At 34.1% G+C, this 19,884-nt stretch overlaps 1 protein-coding gene and 1 non-coding gene across 7 annotated transcripts in view; one reads left to right on the forward strand and one right to left on the reverse strand.

The window, feature by feature from the left end:
* Positions 1 to 19,884, reverse strand: part of XRN1 (5'-3' exoribonuclease 1) — a 132,523-nt gene that overhangs the window by 37,050 nt on the left and 75,589 nt on the right. For all 6 annotated transcript variants that reach the window (XM_058295101.2, XM_058295102.2, XM_071214556.1 and 3 more), the window contains exons 23-30: positions 18,088 to 18,186; positions 14,753 to 14,868; positions 14,111 to 14,257; positions 9,420 to 9,509; positions 8,949 to 9,084; positions 5,344 to 5,400; positions 5,083 to 5,215; positions 1,186 to 1,255 (exon numbers count right to left, since the gene is read on the reverse strand). In XM_058295101.2, coding sequence (XP_058151084.1) covers positions 1,186 to 1,255; positions 5,083 to 5,215; positions 5,344 to 5,400; positions 8,949 to 9,084; positions 9,420 to 9,509; positions 14,111 to 14,257; positions 14,753 to 14,868; positions 18,088 to 18,186 — 848 coding nt within the window. The remainder of the gene's footprint in view (positions 1 to 1,185; positions 1,256 to 5,082; positions 5,216 to 5,343; positions 5,401 to 8,948; positions 9,085 to 9,419; positions 9,510 to 14,110; positions 14,258 to 14,752; positions 14,869 to 18,087; positions 18,187 to 19,884) is intronic.
* On the forward strand, positions 11,619 to 11,750 carry LOC111764334 (small nucleolar RNA SNORA31). Its single transcript, XR_002796968.1, has one exon. It is a non-coding gene; the product is annotated as a small nucleolar RNA SNORA31 (small nucleolar RNA).

Consider the following 19,884-nt stretch of genomic DNA (forward strand, 5'->3'; position numbering starts at 1 on the left):
AGGCTAAACAAGAGTAATTAATTTATTTTAATTACCTATTAATCAAAAGAGAGAAGGGAGAAAGCCTAAATTAAGTTCAATATTCCAGCTAATTTTTGAAAGGGAGAAAGGAAAAGTGGAAAGGATTTAATTTGATCCTCACCATAACCTAGTGAAGTATATATCTTCATTATAGATGAAGAAAGTAAGGATCAGAATGCTTCAATTTAACTTATCCAAGGTAATACAAACTTTAAGTGAAACAGTCCACATTTTCTAATGTACCAAAGTACAGCTCATTTTTTCATGATCCTTTCCCCTATAACTTAAATCTTTCTTTCTATTGGGTGCTTCCCAAAAATATACTCAAGTCTTGCCCGTGTTAAGTACAAACAATCCAATCCCCTTCCTTTAAATGCCCTAAACGCCTCCAGTTACCTTTCTCTTTCCCTTCATAGTCAAACTTTTTGTCAGCTCAATTTCCTGCCTCTATTACTACATCTCTCCTTCACAACTCAAACCACCCTAAGCTGGCCTGAGCACCAAAACCTCCCCTAAAACAGGTGACAAAGACAGACATGCCAGTAAATTCGAAAGATGTTTTTATTACTCAAGTTATTTAACCATTTAAAAAATGCTAATCTGATTATGTCACATACCTGCTTTGGATGGCTTTACATTACTTGAAGGATAAAGAAGATACTGAGATCCTCAACTTGTCCTACAAGCTCCTGCTCAGTGTGGTCCCTGTTTTTCCGTCTTACTCTTATCTTACATTGTATCTGGACTTCTATCACAGTGGCATTCTATTAGTTTCTTGACTGAGTGAAAATTGTTTTATATGCTATTCTCTCTTCCCAAGAAAGGATTCACACCTTATCCCTTTTCCTCCTGTTAACTATTACTCATTCTTCAAGTCTCATCTTAAATATTTACTTCCTCAAGGAAGACTTTCTGGAATTCTCAGGACAGGTCATATTACAGCAACCTGCACGTCTACGTCCTAGTACTTATCACATCTTAATTAAATAATTAACATTATAATCAGCTGTTTAATTATCTTCCCCACTAGAATGAAAGTTCTGTGAAGGTAGAAATCATGTCTGTCTTAATCACTGTTACAACTATAGCACCAAGACATATAGGTAAAGTCATTGGCCACATTGACATATTCACGAAGTACAACTATCATCTGAAAATACAAACCTTACTGTTAAGCCACCAGGAAATTCTTCATCAAATAAAACTTCAAATAGTATATCAGCTTCTCTATTAGCTATTGAAGAGAGAGAGAAAGAGAGAAGAGATATCAGTGAAAATCAGCTGACAATTTTGGGGACTGCTCTGAAGAATTTATTTATTTTTAAAAATTGTATGAAATATTCTAGACGTGAAGAATGGTATAATGACAACACCTAAGCTATGAAACATATTCCAGTGCCTTAGACCACTGGGCCCCCATTTCCCACCTATAATTGCTTTCTTCAATTTAGTATTTGTAATTCCTACATAGTTCATTTTACTTTTACTATATATATATATATATATATACACGCACACTCACACATATTCCTCAATATATATATAGTATTGTTTTCTAAGTTTTTAAACATTATATACATGATATCTTAGATAATATATTCTAGAACTTACTTTTATTTGATTCAATATTCTGTTTGTGAAATTCACCCATAAAATGTGTTCATTCAGTTTTCTGGATGTACAGTATTCCATTTATGGATATATTATAATTTATCCATTCTCTTGCTGATAAAGATGTAAGCTATTTCTAACTTTTTGCTATTATAAACAACACTACGATGAACTTCTGAACATCGCGTAAATGCATTTTTTGCAAGCAAATGTTTCCCTAGGGCAGAAATGAAATTTCTAGGTCTTAGAGAATGCTGTTTTTCTTTTTCAAGTTTACTGAAGTATAATTAGCATACAATAAAGTCTACATATTTAAAGTAGACAATTTGATGGGTTTGAACATGTATCTCATCACAAAGTCTTCACAATTAAGAAAACCACCCCAGAAGTTTCCTTATGTTCTTTTTTTTTTAATCTCCCCCCCACTGCCCCAGTGGTCTGCTCTGTGTCCATTCACTGTGTGCTCTTCTGTGTCCGTTTGTATTCTTGTCAGCGGTACCGGGAACCTGTGTCTCTTTTTGTTGCATCATCCAATTGCGTCAGCTTTCTGTATGTGCGGTGCCACTCCTGGGTAGGCAGGACTTCCTTTTGCATAGGGCGGCTCTCCTGACAGGGCACACTCCTTGCACAAGGGGCTCCCCTACTGGGGGGACACCCTTCATGGCATGGCACTCCTTGTATGCATCAGCACTGTGCATGGACCAGCTCACCATGTGGGTCAGGAGGCTTGAACCCTGGACCTCCCACGTGGTAGGCAGATGCTGTAAGCACTGAGCCAAGTCTGCTTTCCCCTTACGGTCTTTTGTAATCCAACTTCTCCTTCCAGGCTGCCACCAAAAATTTGCTTTCTATCATTATAAAGTAGTTTGTATTTCTAAAAGAATAATATAAGTGAAATCATACAGTACATGCTCTTCCTTTATCAGGCTTCTTTCACTCAGCATAATTATTTTTGAGAGCCATCCATATTGTATGTATCAGTAATTTGTTCTTTTTTATTGCTGAGAAGTATTTCATTGTATGGCTATCCAATAATTTGATTATCTATTTACTTGATGGGAATTTGGATTATTTTCAGTTTTTGACTATTACAGATAGAGCTGGTATAAAAATTCATAAGTAAATCTTTGGACATAGCCTTCGTCTTTCTAAATTTTTTAAAAATTGGGATGGTTTATCATTATTCAGTTATATAAATGCTTCATATATTCTAAATACAAGTATTTCATTAGATATAGGTTTTAGGAATATTTTCTTTCCATCTATGGTTTACCTTTTCATTTTGTGAGTCTTTTAAAGAGCAAAATTATTTTATTTTGATGAAGTCCAATTTATCCATTTGTTTTTATATTTTATAGTTCAGGCATTTTGTGCCCTGTTTAAGATATCTTAGGCAAGCATTAGGTTAATGTGATTTCCTCCTATGCTTTCTTTTAGAAGGTTTATAATTTTTGTTCTTACATTTAGGTCTCTGATTCATCTTGAGTTGACTTCTATAAAGGGTAAAAGGTATAACAAAGTCAAGGTTCATTGTTTTGCATATAGTTATCTAATTTGTTCCAGCACTATTTATTGAAGAGATTATCTTTTCTCCATTGAATTACCTTGGCACTTTTGTTGAAATATCAATTGACTTAACATGTATCCTGAACTCTATGCTATTCCACTTGTCTTTATGTTTAAGCCAATCCACAGTTTTTATTACTATAGCTTTATATATAAGTTCTGAAATCATGTAGTATAAATCCCCCAACTCTGTCCTTTTTCAAAGTTGTTCTGGCTAGTCTAGATCCTTTGCCTTCCATATAAACTTTAGAATCAACTTGTCAATTTCTATAGAACAGTCTGATGAGGTTTTTTTTTAAAATTATTTTTATCTGATGAGGTTTTGATTAGAATTGCTCTGAATCTATAAAACAGACATCTTAACAACACTGAGTCTTCTGATCCATGAACAAGGTATCTCTCCATTAATTTTGGTCACCTTTAATTTCTCTCAGCAATGTATTATTTTTCAACATACAGGACTTCCACATCTTTTATTAAATTTATTCTGAAGTAGTTCATATATATATATATAAATATATTTCTGGTCCAAATCCTTCAGGATGAGTTTGCCAATAGTTTCAACCTCAGAAGCAAATTCATATTTTTTAATGCTATTATAAATGGTATTTTAAAAAGTTCAATTTCCTACTGATCATTTGCTTATATATCAAAACAACTCATTTTTGTACATTAATATTTTATTCTGTAACCTTGCTGATCTTACTTATTAGTTCTAGTTGCTTTATCAGACACTACCAGAGTTAAGAGTTGTTGTTGCTCTATATCCTCACCAACATTTCTTATTTTCAAGGCTAATAATTTTTATTAAAAATCTTCCATAATTTGTTATTAGATATATGAGACCACTTATTTTTATTTTGCCTTTCTTTCCAATTATATGATATATGAACACTGTAGTTCAAGTACCTAAATATAATATTACTTCTATTCTGAGTTGATTTTTTCCTCCCCCTCCCCACCCACCCTGCTCTTTTTTGCTGTCTGTATCCATTCACTGTGTGGTCTTCTGTGTATATTTCTCTTTCCGTGTTTTCTTTTTGTTTTCTCCTCTAGGATTCACCAGGATTCAATCCTGGGACCTCCGATGTGGAGAGAGGTTCCCTGTCATTTGTGCCACCTCAGTTTCTGGTTTCTGTTGCATCTCGCCTTGCCTCTCCCTTTGTCTCTCTCTTGTTGCATCATCATCTTGCTGCGTGGCTCGCTGCGCAGGCACTGATTTGCCACGCAGGCAAGCCTTTACCAGGAGGCCCCAGGGATTGAACCCGGGTCCTCCCATATGGTAGATGGAAGCCCAACTACTTGAGCCACATCTGCTTCCCTATTCTGAGAGTTTTAAAAGAGACAATCAGAGATATTTTATAACCCAAAAGGTATCATTTCTTTGATAGGTCTATTTTATACTCATAATCTAGTTTTAGTAATACAGTCAGAATATGCATTTAATTTTCAATTATCTTTAAGTATACATAAGCTCATATATCATGTTTGCTTATTTCTTCACAGGAACTGAGAGATTACAAAGAAATTAAAAGTAAATTTCTGAGCAAGACTCAATGAAAGATTGGGAGGGGTAATGAAATTTTCTCTCAGTTTTATGCCGAGGTCTTGGATCATTTTAATATGGGCTACAGAAACCTCTAAATTCTCAGCAGCCCTTTCATAACTTTCCCTTCTTTTAACCACTTCCCAGATCATTACATAAAAAAGAAAAGCAGAATATTCTCTGAAAAGGATAACCTAAAAGGAATTTAACTAAAACATAAAAAGATTTATTTTTTTCCCTTATTTATAGTTGCTTTTTGCTTTTGTATAAGAAACACAAATTTGTTTCATTTCATAACATAAATGCAGTTGAAGACATTTCAAGTATTGAGATATTACCCCCTTTAATTCCTATGATGGTGCCCCGAAGGCCAACAGGAACTGAAAAGTTCTCTCTCACATTTACAACGCGGTCAAAGAGACGAAATTCTGCATCTCGATCAGGAATGACTCCATGTTGCTGTTCTAAAGGCTGGAAAGAGAAAATTATTAGTCCTAATTTAGAAAAAAAGTTTTCCTAATATACTGAAAACAATTTTTGCTTCTTTTATACTTTCAAAGTAAAAGTAACAACTTTGATTTCTTTGATACAAAACTTACTCTGTATAGCAAATGTGGTTTCACTGTTACTCGCACCTTCTTATTATTCTTTCTTTGCTGAGGAAATGGAGGAAAAATTTAAAAATGAATAAAATAAACATCTACAAAATCCTGTGGCCTAAATTCTGATTTTTAAAAATTAAGTAAATTTTTTTGTTGTAGTATAACACTTACATGCAATATGCAAAATTATAAGGATCTATGAATTTTTATAGTGCACATATCTATGTAACCATACCCGGTTCAAGAAATAGAACATTACTAAGCACTACACAAGACTACCCTACCACCATGTCACCTTCAGTTACTACATTTTCCAAAAGTAACCTTACCTATAACTCAAAAGACTGGATTTCTGTTTTGAATTTTATATAAATGCTATCATATTCCAATGTACTTTTATTCCAAAAAGAATTGTATACGGTGGCCAATAAAGATTTATACTTAACATAAAGAATCAGATATAAAATATTGATCTCTAACAGTACTGTGAGTTTTGTAGCAATTTACAAAAGATTAAGCTGGCATTCATTTAACAAAGACTTTTTCCTTGGATACTATTGTGAATGTGACTTTAACAGGCAAATCTTTTGATTACCTAAAAAATGCTACAAGTAAATTGAAACTCAAAGGAAAAATTTCTATCTTCGCTACCTGTTAGTTTTGGGAACTACTACTTATTACTTGAATCATCAGCTTCCTTCTATCTGTAAGATGGAAATAATACTACCAGTTCTACCAAATAAAAGTTTGAGAATAATTTATATCCACTGCAATCCATAAAATATTATTCAAATTAAATTTTAAAAAACCCAACAAATTCTTACCTAATAACAAAAATGGCAGCAGTTTACTTATATGATAGTCACTTATTTTTAGAACATAGCTTATGTAAATAAATACAAAAGAATATTAAACAGCTCTAAACTAACTTTATAGAGTCCATGCACTTGTTTTGTAAAATGATCAAGGCTTTAAACACAGTCTATTTACTTTTATTATAGAGACATTTCATTTATTCTTTCAACAAATATTTACAGAGTTCCATTTATCTGCCATGAGGTGCTGGAGAAAAATTCGTGAACTGTTCTTTTATTCTAGTCAAGGGAGACATATAATAAGCAAGTATATAGCATGTTTGAAGGTCAAACAGAGAGAAAAAGCAGGTAAGGAGGATCAGCAGTGTGGGGAATTATTTCAATTTTAAATAGGGCCTTACTCACTCAAAGAACAGTGATGGCTTTACTGACGAGATGTCTATGTTCCCAACCCACAAGATACTAGAAGGACTGACTAATAGGAAGAAACTGTTTCCCACTGAAAGAGCAAAAGGAAACAAATGACAGTACAAGCAGAGATTTAAAGTAATAAAAATAATACAAGGCTGATAGAGGAAGTGTGCTTGGAGTATTGTATATGAAAAACTATGCATGTGCTCTAACATACTTGTTAAACGATATCACCCATTAGAGGACATGACAATCAAACCTGATTAGGCAAATGAAACAAACAGGAAATTTTCATAACAGCCTTATCCCACTAAGGCTTGGTCCCTCAAAATGTGACTCCCTGGGAGTTGCTTAGGAATGCAGAATCTTAAGCCCACCCCAGACCTACTCAATCAGTATCTGTATTTTAACAAGATCTCCCAGGGATTCATTTGCACATTAAAGTTTGAGAAGTACTGCTTGAAGGGTAGAAAACAGAATGTGTTTTTTAAAAAAATCCCCTAAGTTTGGAACCCAAACTGTCTTACAAGAAAATTACGATACGTTTTAATGATGACTCTGCATTATAAAGTAAAGCTTAAATTATGTTCAGAATGTTTATTTTTTAGTATTTTCTTTTTCTAAAAAATTACCCTAATAACATTTTAACACTAAAAGGATAAAAAAATCACTGATAATTGCTTCTTGACACATCACATCAGGTTTTTAAAAGTTCCTCTCTTACTTATATGTACAAATATTTACAAAACTCTTGTAATCAAAATAATAGCCTACTACTTTGTATATGTTTGTAAAGAAAGGGAAAAAACGTGTAGAACATTTTAGAAATGCTTTTGTTAACTGGAAAACTCATTCAATAGCAATGCTGGACAAATAGATTTTACTCTACATTGTAAGACAAATTAAAAAAACACAGAATGTCTTATGAAAGCCCTTTTAAAAATCACTCTCAGCCTTCTTTTTTCCCTAAGAGAAAAACCCTCATCTAGTGGTAATTTCCTCAATTCTTGAGGATGTGGTAAAATTCAAATAATAGTATTAACAGCTTGGCATTACGAGGCATCAATAATAGGCATAATTAGAAGGAGTTTACTTGTATTAACTCATTTAATCCTTTTTGATAACTTTATGAGTAGGTACTATTTTAAAGGGAGGCATGGAAATGTTAAATGCTAAAGCTACCCAGCAAGCAAATAGTGAAAAGGGATTCAAATTCAGGGGACTAGAGGAGATGGCTTAAGAGCCTAAGTTTTTAACTAGCTTTGCTTTTCATTTAAATAAGAGAGTACTATGATAGCAAAGCAATTAGCAAATCACTTTACCAAAAGACAAATTGGAAAAAAATAACATTTAAAATAGAAATACCAATCCATTTTCTATTGCATTAAGATAGGGAATCAAAATAGGTAAAACAGGGGAGTCTACTATAGAAATTCTTTGCTTTTTAAAAATAAGACTTTTGAGATTAAATGGGATTTCTAAAATAATAATAGAATGAGTTTATAGGTGGGAAGAGTGCATTTTAGAAATGATTTTTTAGAAGTCAATCAAATAAAATTTTATGCTCTATAAAAAAATGAACTGTGTCTTTAAAAAACTTAGAAGAGGGAAGTGGACTTGGCCCAGTGGATAGGGCATCCGCCTACCACATGGGAGGTCCACGGTTCAAACCCCAGCCTCCTTGACCCATGTGGAGCTGGCCCATGCACAGTGCTGATGTGCGCAAGGAGTGCCGGGCCACGCAGGGGTGTCCCCCGCTTAGGGGAGCCCCATGTGCAAGGAGTGCGCCCCGAAAGGAGAGCCGCCCAGAGTGAAAGAAAGTGCAGCCTGCTCAAGAACTGGTGCCACACACACACACAGAGCTGACACAAGATGACGCAACAAAGAGAAACAGATTCCTGCTGCTGCTGATAAGGATAGAAGCAGTCACAGAACACACAGCGAATAGACACAGAGAGCAGACAGCTGCAGGGGGGGGAAGGGGAGAGAAATAAATAAAAAATAAATCTTTAAAAAAGAACAACTTAGAAGAGGAAGGAATAGAGGATTGGAAACCTTATTTCTCAATTGCAAACTTTCTATTTTGAGTAGAATCAGAAAATATTGATTCCTAAAATTAGTAACACCAAGATAAAGCTTAAATGCTATGCTTTTATATATTGAAGTGCATTTATATTTATTCTAAAATCCTCAGATAAACATACTAATAGCCACTGTAAATAACTGGAAGATTTTTAAAAATTATAGAATTATTGGACATTAATTGGAATCACTGTATATATTTGGCTGAAATAGGTAATGAACTATTTGTAGAATAATATATAGTCACATTAACTTCAAATATCATCAATAACCTTGGCTATTGAAAGCTATTACCTTGCACTTTTCGACTTCTTCCTCAATTTTCTCTACAATAGCTGCATCCAGGATTTGTAAATCACAAGAAGAACGAGACAAAGTACTGACAGGATGTCCCTTTAACCAAGTAATAATTTCTTGAACTTTCTCAGAACTACATTAAAAACAATAACAATAATTTTCACAGATTAAAACTTTCTAAGGGCTGTGTATTATAAAAGATCAATTTTATATAATTAATAATTAATCACTAAGCTTAACTGGGACTAAATATAAATCTAATCTAAATTCAGAAATATTACCTCTCAGTTATTTAAAGGAAATAACAAAAACTTGTTTAAAAATACCTTACTGATATAAATGAAATAAAAGAGTCTATAAAGCCAAAACAAAATGGTAACATAAAAAAATCTTGGTTTACTAGTTAAATCTTCTATTGAAACCACTAAGTTGAACCATGAGACAAGAAATACCACAAATCTTGCTTACCCGTTCTCATTTTCTCCAGGCCAAATGTCATCTTCATAGAACACATCCTCTTGGCTGTTTTTGGCTATATAACTAAATAGTTCTGGAGCTCTACCCAAACAAACAAAAATATTGTTTTTAAAAATATATGGCCAACTTCACCTAAACTTCCTATCAAATAATTTCTGACCCTAAGGGAACAAATAAAATATATTAAGAATTATTATGCACAGAATATTCATAATGGTTAGAGACCAAAAGATATGAAAACCAGGCAACTCATAAGCCCTCAAAAAACTCTCATTGGATGAGGGAGAAATGGTTCTCAAACACTTCATTTACTGACTCCATCTTTATTTGATCACAATGTTGGGTGTAAATGGGTAAAAATAATGCCTACAGGTTCACTGTTTAATTTTCTCAACAAATCTGGAGGTACCCCACAACAGAAAAAATTAAAATAGATTAAAGGTTTCTTCTGCTATCCCTCAAAACTCCATTTCTTTCTGAGAGTCCATTAACAGAGTAGACTGAACTTGTGCTTACCTTTGCTCCCTCCCCAACCCAGTAAAATAACACTGGAGTACAAAAAGGTCATAAAACGAGATAAAAATGAAGAGACAAACAGAGAATCTGATAGCATATATGAATTGAAAACACCATTTTAAAACAGGAGAAGAGGATGGATGAGTGTTAACTGATTAGGCAGATAAGAATAAGGTGAATCCTAAGCCACCAGTGGGGGAAGTCAACTAAAAAAGCTCATTTGAACTAACCTCTGGAAATGCTCAGGACTGTGGGCTTTAGGTACATTTGAAGTCAGTATTGTGGGGTGAGGTTTAACAGTCTTTCAGCTAAATTTTTGTATAACAAGCAGTTAAATAGTCATGCAGTTACTGGCCTTCCACTGCAGCATAAGATCTATAGTTTATAGTTTGGAAAGGTTGAATAGGAGATGCTAGCTTTGGATATCGCAGGAAATGGAGTTGGTGGAAGGAGGGAAGGGGCGAAGAGGAAAGGATAGGTGCCATATTGAAAAAAGGATTAGTGAAAACATAAACAACATATGTCACTTGGAAGCAGACTCTGAGATGAAGATAAGCATGCAGGGAGTTTATTAGGGCATGCTGTGGGATCAACACCTATGAAAGAGAAGGAACCAGAATTGGACACAGGGAGAAGACTGGCTGTGTTTCACTCTCAATGAATTCCTTGGCCAATACCATGGGGTATTATTTTGTGGTGGGTCTTCAGAGTTGTATTGAACTGGGGCAATCAAGTTGGTGAGGTCTTTATACCCCCTTATTGATCAGGCATTGGACTGTGGCTATTCTGGGAAGGGGACTTAACTTGAGATGAAGTGAATCTCTTTTGCAAGGAAATTCCTGAAGAGATCTCATAGCTGAAAGCCGTCAGATAGTAGCATTCCCCTCTGGCAGAGAAATAGGACATTTAGTCCTGAAGGGAGCTATGGGAGATCCATCATAGAATCCACTATGGAATGAAACCCTGCTTTCCCTGGCAGAGAGTTTTGTCTCCCACCTCCACACCCCATGGAAAAGGCTGGAGAATACCTCTCTTGGAAAACTAACCAAAGAGAAAAGTATACATACAGATAGTGACCTTTTGTGGTACTGTGTAGAAATAGGCAAGTCCCACCTGACATACCCCACACTAGCACACTAACTTTCCAATCCGTTTCTTAATGCCCCACAATTAAATAGAACTGGATACCAAAGAATCATCATACAAGAAAACTTTAACATGAAAGATATATGAGTTAATGTGAAGTTGTGAATGGAGATCTTTCCTTAAAGTGTAATGTAATGACATCTGTATAAATCTTATACAGCATTCTTACTCACACTATTATTACAGTTATGTAACATTCAGATTTGTTATAGTAGATGTGGGTTTGTTACTGCCAAGCTTGCCTAGTACAGTAGTTGTATCACTAAATGTCGGGACATTTCGATGGAATCCTTTGGTAGTTTCAGTGTTAGATACAGTTTTTTTCTACCATACATACACATTTTCTCTTTAGATGCCTCTCTTCCATGTCGGAAGGTCCCAGGATCGGTTCCTAGTGCCTCCCAAAGAGAAGACAAGAAGATAAGCAGACACAGGAAAACAAGCAGCGAATGGACACAGAGAGTAGAGAGCTAGTGCAGGGGGCGGTGGGGGATAAATAAATACATAAATCTTTTTTTTTTTTTTTTAATGCATCTTTGACAGACCTGGAGCAGTTACTGTCTGCTGCTAGGGTTTCCACTACAGATGTAAGAAAAGGAAGTCCTTGTGCTTTCTGTCTGTCTGGTTGTGGCAGCCAAGATTGAATGGGGGAATACAGGAAATCCTAAAAATGGGGATGGGGAAATAATCTTTGCAACTCAGAAATGAACTTAAAAACAGCAAGTAGCTTTTTTACTCCACAGAAGGAGTCTGAGGTTTGGACTATGTTCCCTATGCTCATGCCTTCTGGTAAAGCTTTAACAACTTTGAAAGGTTAAAAAAAGGAAACCTGATTAAAAGCAAGCCAGTAGTTCTTCCTTTTGGTCCTGGAATGATCCTGGACATAGTGTGAAAAAAAAAATTGTATACATACTTAGATTTTATGAACTGTTGTATCTTGTTAATGCATATTGCTCTGTGACTCCAATATGTCTTCCCTGTACTGATCAAACGTAAACAAAGATTTTTATTGTAACTCAAAAATAAAGAAAGAAAGAAGAAAGATGGAGAGATCAAATCAAATAGAAGAAAAAAAAATAAAAGGAATTTGGAGAAAACAGAAAATACAGAGAATAGGAGGAAAAAATATATAGAATTACTAACTTCAGAGAGATAAAAGAAAATTTTCATTCATTTTAAGAAAATGCTATTTAAAGAGGAATAGACAGATAATAAGGTGACAATGAACATAAATATGATAGCAGTAGTTATATTAAATTGAAATACTCTCCCAGAGTAGAAAAGTATAATAATATAGAAAATACATAAGAAGAGGTAAGAAAATTAGAGGATCAATTCAGAAGGCCTAACATTTAACTTCCCAGAGATAAGAAAAAATGTTGACAAGGAAATTATTAATGAAATAATATAAGAAAATTTCTCAGAATGGAAGGGCATCAATTTCAATACTGAAAGCATTAAACAGTCAAATTAAAAAAAAAGATCCACACCAAGGTATACATAATTTCCAAACTGAAATGTATGTATATATACATACATTTCCAAACTGCACTGGTAAAGGGAAGATCCTAAAAAGATTTCAGAAGGTGAAAACAGATCACACACACAGAGTAAGAATCAGAATGGCACAGGACTTCTCAACAATACTAGAAACAAGAGGATGGAGCAATGCTTTCAAAATTCTGAAGGGAAAATAACTTCGAACAGGATTCTTTACCCAGGCAAGCTATCAATTAATTATAGGGGAAGAATAATGACATTTCCAGTCAGGCACACTTTCACAGGACCTACTGGAGTAAGTGTTCCATGAAAATGGAAACGTAAATTAGAAAGGATAAAGCATGGGAACCAGGAATAAAGAAAATCCTACATAGGACAATAGTGGAGGATTCTTATGATCACAATAAAGTGAAACTCCGTAATGACAGCTGTGCAGCAGGCCTACCAAGGAATCAGTTTAAACTGAAACAGGAGAATAGAAAGTTTTAGGAAAAAGTTTCCAAGATGACCTGATATTGACCACATTGAATTCTATAGCTATGGCACAGAGTTTAGGTTTGAGTTAGTTATGGTAACATAGATAAATTAAACAAGACAGGTCAAACAAAAACATGTACAAGAAAGAAAAGTAATTATAATACACTACAAATCCGGCTGTGAATATTTACATTACAGTAACCAAGTAAACCTTGAATAATAACTTAACCACAAATTGTGATAAAGCTATAGGGAGAGGAGAAATATGTGTATGTTTTTGGGGGCATGGGTGAAGAAACACACTGGGATAGTTTGAGTTAAAGCTTCTTTTGTAGTAGGAATCAATGGATATGCCAAATTGAAAAATCAAGAAAAAGTAGTCTATGTATGGTCTTTTAAAGAAGTATAGACGTGAGTTGAGGAAACAGTCTAAATTTTCAAATGGCAATATAGTATCCTCAGATATGAAAAGATTAGAAACTAGGGGCCAATGTAAAAAAATTCAATTGTGAATCAGAAGTAAAAGTACTTTCTATAAATCTTGTCACTGAGTAACCCATTAACTTTGGTACTCAGTTTTCTCATTTTTATAATGAGGAGAGAAGATTTACTGACTTTTTAGACCATTTCAGCAATGAAATTAAATAATTCTAGGATAGTTACTTTCTGTTCAGCTGAGGTTGTAAGACTCAGGAAAACCTACTATGCTAAGAGCTCTTCTGTCTATTCATACTAGTCTTCTTACTACTGACACAGACATGCAGAGCAGTAAATAATTTATGATATCAAGTTAAGGAAAACTTTAATTAAAAGGAGGCCAATTCTCACAATTCTATTTTCTTTTTAAATAAATACAATATTTTTCCACTCTATTATAGCTAATGGCTGTGATTTTGGCTCCATGACACAAACTTTATGAGTAACACATGTCACATTTTACCCAAGGAAACAATTGTCCTTCAAAACTGATTATCAGAAAGGCAAAATAATTTATTACATTCCTAAGTTTCTGGACATCTAGTAGGATCTTGTTAGACACATACCTCTCTAAATATTCTCCAAGAAGTTGTTCTGCTGCAGATGAATACATCCATTCACTTCCAACTTTTTTAGTATATCCAGGTACCTCCTCATTTTTTTTGTTGAATTTGAGATTTAAACCGACATTTGCTTTATGGTCTCCGTGCGGGCTGAATTTAAACCACACATACAGAAAAAAGTTTTAAAATTTTGTTCAAGGAATAAAAAGTTTTGCTTTCAATTCTTACAGAAGCTTGGTTTTAATTATTCTATATGTTTATTATGATTATTAAAAAAGTAACACTAACTGAAAAGCTAGAGGAAAGTTTTCAAAACCCATGTTAACAAAGTTCAAAATTTATTTATGTAATTAGAGAGGAACATGAAATAAAATGCAGGAAAATACATTATTGATATTCACACACACCTTCTGATACCTTTTTTCAAGGTTCAATTTATCAACTGCTAAAAATAAGAACTGTCTTTCCAGCCACCTAAAACATTTGTAATTCAGATGAAAGATAACCATCAGAGGAATTTATGCACAATTTAAAAATAAAATTCAGAGCAATTAATGAGAAAATAAATATTGAAATATTAACCATTTTATCTTTATCATTTCATTTTTCTGCCACTTTAAGTACATTTCTCTAGCATAAACTTACTTTCTCCTAGATCCTCTTCCAATAAAAATACTTCCTGTAAACCTTGAAACAAGGTATCCACTTACTCCAAGGCGACTGGCCAACACATATCCCCGGTTGTACTTTATAGAATATTTCTTTAAATATAAAAACAAAAAGGTAAATTATGGAAACACAAAAGCAGTAAATATTATTTCTTTACCTTTAAGATCTGGAGATAATCAAGACATCACTAACCATTGGATTGTGGGACCATAAGGATTCTCAAAAGTAAGTGATCAACTTCCCCCCTTTTTTTAAGGTTCTGTAGGCAGAATTTTTCTGCTCCTCTCTCTCTCCTTATAGGACTGAATTCCCAAGGATAAGGATAGATGAAAGGTGGAGGAAATATATAGTTTATGAAACTGTCTCAAGAAATAAATCCTACTGTAAGTACCATATGGCAAACTCTGCAGGCAAGAAATGTTGTTGTTTTTTTTTTACTAATTTTCATATTCCAAGCAGGGACTATCAACATTACATGGCACAGAATGAGGCTTACATAATTACGATGGGGAGCCAATGTGGCTGAGTGGTTGAGTGCTGGCTTCCCATATACGAGGTCCAGGGTTCAACCCCCAGCCCTGGTACCTCAAAAAAAAAAATTGTGATATTGAATTAAAACAGCTTATGCCATTAAAATAGTGCTACTGAGCAAAATTATGCTTCCAATATGTATGTAAGTAATACTCTGTCCCCCTAGTATTTAGTAGCATATGAAAGCAACAAGTATGTATAGGCTTGTAATTCATACAGTTGATGAAATACAACCATAATTTGTATACTAAAGGTAAGAAACCATGAAGACTGTCAAATCTGCAAAAAAAGTTATTAGATTGCATAATTTTTAACCAAGAAGCATATTCAAGTCCCCATAAATCCAGTATCAACTAGGGCAAGCTACCATATAATAACGTACATAATATATATAACAACACTACATACTTATATCTATAAGTATGACTGCCAAATGGATCATTTTTCATGGTGGCCTGGAATATAAAATGACTATTAACATACATTAATATATTAATAAGAATGCAACATTGCTTTTTAAAAAAATCAAGAACATCATTATTAGATTTGGAAATAATTTAGAGAGATCTTTTTAGAAGAGGTGGGAGCATTTAAGGAAACAGTTCTCAATTACAGATAGTACCACCTTTCTAATTTGGAAACGTATAGGGACACATTCAGTTACAGTAATCGGCATGGGCCCTATTAGTGCCTAGGGGTCAAGCATGCCAACTGCCCTGTCGTATATGGAACAGTCCTATTTTAATACATAATATTACTGCCCAAAATACCAAAAATACTCTTCTTGAGAAATGTGAGGTTATGGTGTGATGAAAAACTTAAAAGTAACAACAACAAAGAGCCCATTTGAAAAAATGGGCAGAAGACTTGAAGAGACATTTCTCCAAAGAAGCTATACAAGTGACCGAAGCATATGAAAAAATGCTCAACATCACAGATCATCACAGAAATGCAAATCAAAACCACAGTGAGATCCCTGACTCACAATCACTAGGATGGCTGTTATAAACAAAAAACACACCAGAAAATAATTAGTGTTGGTAAGGATGTGGAGCAATAGGAACCCTTACACACTGCTGGTGGCATTGCAAAAGAGTTCAGCCATGGGGGTTCCTCAAAAAGTTGAAAATAGAATTATCATATGACCTGGAAATACTTCTTCTTGGTATATACACTAAAGAAGTGAAAGCAGGGATTCAGACAGATAGTTGTACAACAATATTTATAGCAGCATTATTCACAATAGCCAAAAGGTGGAAGTAACCCAAGTGTCCATCAACAGATAAATGGATAAACAAAATGTGGTATATACACACAGTGGAATACTATTCCACCATAAAAAGGAATGAGCTTCTGATATATGCTACAGCATGGATGAACATGAAGATAACATAATGAGTAAAATAAGTCAGATATAAAAAGACAAATACTGTATGATCTCGCTTATAAGAAATACCTAAAAAAGCAAATTTCATAGAAATAGACAGTACATTTAAAGATTACCAGGAGCTGGTGTTGTGAGTGGGGGCTAAGGGGGAGGTGGGAAATGGAGAAATACTGCTTAATGGCTGTACAGTTTCTGATGGAAGTGATGAAAAAGTTGGGGAAATGGATATTGCTGATAGTAGCATAATATGGTGAATATAATTAACACTACATGTTTGTTACATAACATTGTGGCTCAAGTGGGAAATTTTGAGTTGTATATATGTTATTATAATAAAAAGTTAAAAAACTTATTGAAGAATCACAAATATTCTAGGAAATATCAAACAAATATCTGAGAATGTTTGCATCAAGATAAGGAACGACTGAGCAGTAGAAGATATAAAGGGAAAGAAAAGGTACCAGAGAGGACATACCAATCAATACTGTATGCTAGAGTGGATATTCTTTCAGATTTAGAAAAAGAGAGGGATGAAGGAGCACAAGCTCCTCCACTTCCATTGACTTCCAGAACAAAGCTCTAGCTTCATAATCTAATGGACTACTCTCCCAATGTCCTAACTACTTTCTGAATTCTTTCTCTAAATGAAACGTGATGGTAAGATTTTAGGGATTTCTCTGCTTCTATAAAATTCCTAATGGGTGTGCCGATGCTTAATGTTTTAAAATCATTTCAGAGGATATAAAGCTTTAGATGTTACCATTAGAGAAAATAAAAACTTAGGTAGTAAGAGTAGGTTCATTGTGAATTAATTTTAGTCAAGTTAATTATCCAGTCAATAAGAATAAATGACTAATATTAGAGTACTCCCCCCTTCCCCCATTTTAACAGGAAAAAAAAAAAAAGGAAGCCAGTGCACAGCTTGGAGAAAAAGATCCTCAAAAAGGACGATTAAATGCAGTTTCCAATTTTTTTACTAGGGTTAAGACTTTTCATCTTTAGCTGAGTAGAGACAGATACCCTATCCGGGAAGGCCATTTGTCACTTGCAAATTGCCGGCAATTGTGCTTTGAATAATCATAAAATGTTTAAAAACTTAACTTTATTTTCAGACAATATACCTCTTAAAAGCTTGAACATTATAATCCATAACAGTTATAAAGAATTAATAATGGAATTGCAGTGATTCCCACACCCCCCCTAAAGATCTGCATGGAGTTTTGAGCACAGACTCCACAATTTTCTTTAAATAATACTAAATGCAACTGTGATAGAATCTAATCAGCATTAAATAAAATTTTCGAAATAAATGCAAAGGAGGTGGCAAAAATTACATTTTGAAATTTTATTGATTCTATTTAATAAAGGAAACAATATGAACTTCTGTACTCACATGCTGGTTCTGTATTAAAGCATCAAGATTAGGTTCACATGGAATGCTGAAAACCACACGAATCCTACCTTCTGAAATCACATCACTTGAATCTTGAACCTTGGGGGGAAAAATCACCAAGTTTTAGTCACTTTCACTATACTTACTAATTTTTCTACTTCTTTGAACAATGTTATTATTTCTGAAATACAACGTGAAAACAGGTACTCAACCACTGAGCTATATACCTGCTCCCTTCCCTTGGAATTTATAAGTTGAATGACTATATAAATTTGAGTTGTGTACTTGCTTTAAAAGCTATTCATTATTATTTTTAAAAATTTTTATTTGAAGATCATTTAAAATTAACAAAAGTTGCAAAAATAACATTACAAAGAACACTTACCCAGATTCACTTATTGTGAACATTCTACCTCACTTGGTTTAACATTTGTGTTCTGTGAACAGGTGTATTACATACACATAATTTTTTTCTAAATCTTTTGAGGGTATATTACGTCATGTCTCTTACCTGTATTTCAGTGTATATTTCCTATTACCAATGATATTCAACTACATAACCACAGCACAGTTATTAGCTAGATAAATTTTCATTGCTACAAAAGTTTCATCTACTGTTTATATTCCAGTTTTGTTGGCTGATCTAATAATGGTTTTTGTAGAACTCATTTTTCCCTCTAGTACAAGATCCAGGTCAGGGTCAGGTATTGCATTTAATTGCCTTACAATCCTCATTCCGCCATTGCCTGATGCTTCCACACGATTAGATTAAGGTTATACATAGTCAGTCAGACTTGTATATGTGTCAGGATATCACATCTGGAGGTTTTTCATGTTCATCTGCCCCTCACTGTGATATTAACTCTAATCACATAGTCAAAGTGGTGTTCAATTTCTTCAGTGTATAATTACAGGTTTTCTATTTAATCTTTGCAACTAATAAAGGGAAGACACTTTCTAAGACCATGCACATATCCTGCTCTTGATAAAAAACTCCCCCTAGGTTTAGTTTCCACTAATGATTCTTGCCTGATCCAATCTTTACCATAATGGTTGCAAAAAAAGGGCTTTTCAACTCCAGCACTCTGTCTACATTTATCCCTGACATGCTACTGTGAGCAAGAGCCCTTCCTTTCCCTATTATTTATTTATTTGCACTATGCAATTCTGAATTCCTATTTTTCCCCTCAATGGTTTATAACTCATTACTATACTTCTTTTGGTGTTCATACAGTCTCAATTTGGCCAGTGGGTGCCCCTTCATCGTGGTTCCTGTTGTCATGCAACATGCTTCCTCCCCCCTCCATCATTCTTTCGAGTACTTTACTTTCATGTATAAAAAGATGTTCCAGGTTCTTCTTGTACCTACTCTCCCTCAGGCCAGGAATTACTCATTTTTCTGTGGAGTCCTGGTTATTTTTAGTGAGGAATGGTACTAGACAAGATCTTTATATTACATGCTGGTTGCTCCTGGGGTGTCTTTGCTTCTAAGGCTTTTTATGCAAACAGAACTAGAAAATATACGCATGTATAGACTATAAACACACCAATGAATAAACAGACATACATGTATACACATATACATGTGTACACATATACATGTGCCTAAATATACTACATTAATGCATATTTACATATTTTAGAAATCTTGAATTCACACCAACACCTCTAATTCTAATTGATCTCCACAGGTTCTTGTTTTCTTCTATTCCATATTTGTATATACTTTTTTTCCATGTGAGCACATGGGTTCCCCAAAGTATCAACATATTTACTAATTTGCTCAATCCTATAATA

Source organism: Dasypus novemcinctus, chromosome 4 (assembly GCF_030445035.2).
Source record: "Dasypus novemcinctus isolate mDasNov1 chromosome 4, mDasNov1.1.hap2, whole genome shotgun sequence".
Classification (NCBI taxonomy): Eukaryota; Metazoa; Chordata; class Mammalia; order Cingulata; family Dasypodidae; genus Dasypus; species Dasypus novemcinctus.